The sequence below is a fragment of the Octopus bimaculoides genome, chromosome 23 (genome assembly GCF_001194135.2).
Source record: "Octopus bimaculoides isolate UCB-OBI-ISO-001 chromosome 23, ASM119413v2, whole genome shotgun sequence".
Lineage (NCBI taxonomy): Eukaryota > Metazoa > Mollusca > Cephalopoda > Octopoda > Octopodidae > Octopus > Octopus bimaculoides.
In genome coordinates this window covers 33,519,959-33,525,880 of record NC_069003.1, presented here as the reverse complement: position 1 = coordinate 33,525,880, position 5,922 = coordinate 33,519,959, and the positions used below count along the sequence as shown (strand labels likewise).

The following is a 5,922-nucleotide window of genomic DNA, read 5'->3' as shown; positions in this document are numbered from 1 at the left end:
GTTCCTATATATATATATGCCTAGTCGAAGACTTAACTTGATTGCATTCTAAGTTAATTGAAAGCAAAGGCAGTCTTTCTCAACAGAAATATGGTAAGAAAAGGGTTAAATGTAGGTTATGAGTGCAGGAAAATTTGGCTGTTATTTCTAGCAAATCAAGCGACCATGTGGAGGCTTACCTAATGTCAAGTAGATATAAAGGTGTACTGCTTCTGCTGTGTGTGTGTGTGTGTGTGTGTGTGTGTATGTGTGTGTGTGTGTGTGCATCTTGCTAATGACATTTTCCACCATCTTATATTAGAACTGTTGACCTAAATGTTACTTTTACTAAATATTTAATAACTACAACAACAACAACACTAGTTCGACTTCTACCTGTATGTTTACTGCTACCAACCAACCAACCAACCAACCAGCACCTACCACCAGCACCTCTACTATCACCACCACAACTACCACTACCATTATCACCAACATCATCATGACCATCACTACTGGCGCCGCCACCACAATCATCACCAACTACACTGACAATGAGCCAGTAAGAGAGCTTCCATGTGGCAGCTCAGTCTACAAGAAATTGGACACATTAGAATGTGTAGTCCTAGATATGCATAAGACAGGAGTGTCTTGAAATAGTTTTCATCATAGACCTGTTTGATAGAGACTGACCTGGGGCTAAACAACTTCTACATTGTGTGTGTGTGTGTGTATACATGTGTGTATATATATATATATATATATATATATACATATATACATAGAAGAGGTGGACTGCTTTTGTTGGTGAGGGCTGAAGTGATTTGATGAAAGCTTGTTAAACCAGAAAATGACTGCCAACCGGTGAAATAGTAAGTTTGATATATATATAATGGAAACACATTTCAAATGTGTCTTATCACAAATCTAGTTTATGTTGGGTGTGAATGTGGCACAGTAAGAGGACACAAAGAGATTATGAAAGGATCCATGATGCGCCAGCAGGGGGTGGGGGTGAGAGAAGACATGTTTGTTGAATAGTGTTTTTAGTTTGACATCCAGAGCTGAAGAAACTGGGTTATAAACAAACCATCCTCATCATCACCATTGTTTAATGTCCACTTTTCCATGCTCTCGCCAACCCTCACCTGTTTCTAAGTAAGGCAGTGTTTCTCCATGGCCAGATATGTTTTTGTGGAAGACTGGAAACAAACGACACTGCTTGCATGATGGTGGCATTTGTTTACAACAGTCACATAGAATCAAAGCAAAGAGACAGTAACACACACACACATATATATATATAATGTGTGTAAATATGCAGAAGGGTGGCTGTATGCTAAGGCAATTGCTTCCCAACCACATAATTCCAGGTTCAATCCCACTGTGTAACACCTTGGGCAAGTGTCTTCTACTATAGCCTCAGGCCGACCAAAGCCTTGCAAGTGATTCAGGCACTTATTGCAGTGGTCCTTCAGTTTTTCTAAGCCTTATAAAGGACCTTGGAAGGTTGGGCATCCAACCAGCCTTTCATGATACCCTTAAAGCCAAGAACATTTCAGCACCCTGTCATCGACGTACTTTCAGTGTACACCTGTAGGTCAGCAGACACAACTAGGAGATAGACAGGTACAACATGGATTTTCCAGAATCTTTAATTCCAAAGCTTCTCCATATTTCTGATTTTCCCAAACCAGGAGTGTTCACCTCTGTCCACTGGAGTCTGGACAGCTCCTGCCAAACTGTCCAACCCATACCAGCACAGAAAAACGGATGTTAATGGACAATGGATAATGATGAATGTAAATGTCCTTTAATATCTCCTTATATGTCACTCATTATTATGAGTAGTGGTAGTAGTAGTAGTAGTAGTAGTAGTAGTAGTAGTAGTAGTAGTAGTAGTAACAATGATAATCCTGTCTTTATTCAGGAGTGCAACAAAAATATTTGCATATTGTTTTAAATGTTATAACAAACTATTGTGTGTGTGTGTGTGTGTGTGTGTGTGTGTGTGTGTGTGTGTGTGTGTGTGTGTAGCATGTAAGTATGCAACTTTAATGGGAAACTATAAAATAAATATTCTATTTGACAGCAATGACAAATGATTATAAGTTTGTGATATCTATATATATATGTGTGTGTGTGTGTGTGTGTGTGAGTGATTAATGCTAGATGTAGCAGAACGATGATGATGATTATTATTATTATCATCAATATTATTATTATTATGATTTATACCTGGCGGACATGTCTTTATCACTCAGGTGAAAAAAAAAAACCTGTATCACCTCATCCCCCCCCCGTCCCACCTCAATCTCTGTGGTTTCAAAAAGTAGGTCAGCACCACGTCAGGTCACACTCTTCACCACAGCTGAAGGTGACTGGTATAAGTTAGTCAAACACTCAACAGCAGAGAAAATGCCTTGTGGTAATTGTTCATTGACTGTCCTTTTTGATTCTTGATAAAATAAGTCTGGTCAACCAGGACTGACCTGGGGTTAAACGAAAAACAACAGCAATGATCGTATGGTTACAGGTGTATGGTTATATATAAGTAATGAAAGAAAAGAAACTAATTGATGAGTTAGGATTAAGAGGAATTGCTTCAGGGAGGCTCTAAGGTGGTACTCTATTGCCTTAACTCCCTCGTACATTGGAGAGTACATTGTGGTACTCAATTGTCCTGATTCTCTTCCACACCGTACAGTATAGTCAGGTTGATTTTATCAGTTGACTAAAAGACCGCTCTTTCAAATATTTCAAACTTACATCATCATCATCATCATCATCATCATCATCATCACTTTAATGTCCACTTTTCCATGCTTGCATGGGTGAGAGGGAATTTAGGGTAGATTTTCTAGTTCTGGGGTAGATTTTCTACATTTCAAAGAAACCCTTAACCCTTTAACCTTTAAACCAGCCACATCCAGCCAAAATAATCCACCTGTTTTATCTTCAAACTGGCCAGATCTGGCCTCTCACACCCACCCGACAATATAATGCTAACATAAGCAATCACACCATCGAAATCTCAAAGTTACAAGATTAGGCATGATTAATTGATACCAATGTGAATAAATAAGAATTACATTTGACTGAGTAAGCTGAATGCTAAACGGTTAATTCCTGTCAACATCAATTTTGCCCTTCACTGCCCCCACCACCACCTTGATGGGGAGGGAGATAAAATAGAGTACCAGTCTAGTACTGGCGGAGGGCAGTCAATGTATCCAACTAATCTCTTTCCATTCTTTCTACAAAAATCAACATTCTTTAATTGAAAATATTTAATTCTATTCTAATCTATTTTCCTTTTTTTCCTTTTTTAACAGCCATATTCATAAACATAGGAATCCTAATATTGGTAATAAAGACTTCACCAAGCAGCATCCTTACTGGAACATTTCTCTGTGGTCTCAGCTTCATCTTGTTCTGTATCGGTGGCGCCTTGTCTTACCACTGTGTCAAACGAATGCCAACATCTGGTCAGGACAACCGAACAAACAACCATGACCCAAGTGTATCCGTTATATCACCACCGCCCTACTGCGACCCGCCACCTTCATACGAGGAAATCATGGGAGCCCACTACATGGCCGATAACCCAGCCATGGTGGTCGATGCCAATATGAGTCCAGAATTTAACAAACAGCTTGAAGCCAACGGTGAATTTCCATCATCGAGCGAATAAAGACAAGAAGAGATATGTGTGCAAAAATGAATACATGTGTGCCTCCATGTACATCCATGTGCATATTAGTATCTATACATAATATATATACCCACACATACACGTGTGTATGTGAGCACATAGATGCTTATATGAACATATACACATGATTTCATATATATATATATATATATATATATATATATATATATATATATATATATATATATACATATACATACATATACACACATATACACACACATCCCCACGCACCTATGTGCACACAATATCAACAAAAAAACTCTTGACAAACATGAGACCCTCTATGTGTTTGCACAAACTCCTAGAAACAGTAACTAATCTTCCTCGTATCAAACCATATCATCTGGAAAAAAGAAAATTGATAACCAAAAAAAACAAAACAGGGTGGTCATAGCTGGAATGCTTTTCATCATACATCTGATTGATCTAAGCTGATAGATCAAACAGCAACAACAGACTATGATAATATAATAATAATTATTATTATTATTATCAAAAACAAAAAAAATAAGCAATCATTGAACTGCATCTTGAAGAAAGAGAGTAACACAAAAGACCAAGTCTTCAGTTGTGCAACAGCAATGATTGCATGCACACATACACATATATATACACATACTAATATATATATATAGCCAGACAGACATACACACAGTGATGGAAAAATGTTAGTAATTGAAGTACTCAATATTCACAGAGCTGTGTAGAGAGATATATTAACAGTGTAACAAATGCCAATACCTAAGTGTAAGAATCACTCCAGTATGTTCACTGACAAAACCACAGGAACAATTTGCTGTTTACATATATATATATATATAATATACATACATACTCACATACATGTATGTGTGTATTCATTTATATATATATATATATATATATATATATATTTAAGGATCCAAATTGAGGGAGTGGAGCAGGTAAAATCCAGGCTACATATGTTTCCTAGCTAGCAGATCCTCTGATGTAATAATTACTCAATGAGGGGTACTCCACTAGCTAATCATCAGGCCAGAGATACTTTAATTATAAGAAAGTTACATTGTTGTTGTTACATTATATCCTCAATGAGTTTAACTTGGGATTCCTTAACGACAGCGTAACCTTCATACAATTAAGGTATCTTCAACCTGATGAGTAGCTAGCTCATTAAGTAATGCTTACATCAGAGGATCTGCTAGCTAGGAAACATATGTAGTCTAGATTTTACCTGCTCCACTCCCTCAATTTGGATCCTTATTTGCATTGATAGCAACTAAAGTTGCTAACGGTGAGCTATAAAAAATTTTTTCAGCTTATCAGACTTTAACATGGGAAAAACTATCGACACCAGTAAATTTCTATTGTTCCTGAACATTGTTTTATTACACCTACCACAGACTGCTCGAAGCTTACAAACTTCCTACACTTCGACCCTTGGATCTTATAATTAAACACACACACATAGATATATACATGTATATACACACACACACGTGTGTGTGTGTATATATATATATATATATATATATATATATATATACACACACACACACATACACAAACATACATATATTATGTAGTATGTAGTCGTTGGTTATGGCTGGTGAGAAAGTTACCTTTGGTTTCACATCTAGTCTTGCACTTGGCAATACAGGCAACTCATCAGACCCTGCTGGCCACATATACACTCACATGCATACAAACAATGTGTACAAGCAAAAGACTCATTATATTCTACAGTGCTTCTATTTTTACTTAAACAGTGAATGATTCAGCCCTGCATGACTTAAACACACACACACACACACACATATAACATGTCTGTAGTCAATCAGTTAAATTTGACGAAACACTGATAGACCAGACATACCTCATATGGGGCATGTCTACTTTTAAGCAATGCAATTCAATGACTGCTTGGTAATATATATATATAATAATTAAGAGAATGAGATAAAAAAAACCCAAGGCTGTGAATAGTTTTCAGAACATATATAAAGAGGTCTTATAAAGGTTCTGAAAACTATTCACAGCCTTGAATTTTTTTATCTCATTCTGTTAATTATTATATATATGCATGCTAATACACGACCCACGTTGGACTCTTCATTCACATCATTATCGAACCTGGAGCTTAACTATGGTCTGTCCATAGCACTTACTCAGTGTTACCTGACACCTTTGGGTCTTCTTGACACCATTACCCCTCATAACTTATATATATATATATATATATATAT

The 5,922-nt window shown here is 36.7% G+C and overlaps 1 protein-coding gene across 1 annotated transcript in view; it reads left to right on the top strand.

Annotated features, from left to right (window-relative positions):
• LOC106875491 (uncharacterized) overlaps positions 1-4,323 on the top strand; it is a 35,253-nt gene extending 30,930 nt beyond the window's left edge. The window contains exon 4 of the mRNA XM_014923661.2: positions 3,315-4,323. Within this exon, the coding sequence (XP_014779147.1) occupies positions 3,315-3,673 (359 nt within the window). The 3' untranslated portion in view covers positions 3,674-4,323. The remainder of the gene's footprint in view (positions 1-3,314) is intronic.
• The last annotated feature ends 1,599 nt before the right edge of the window (positions 4,324-5,922 follow it).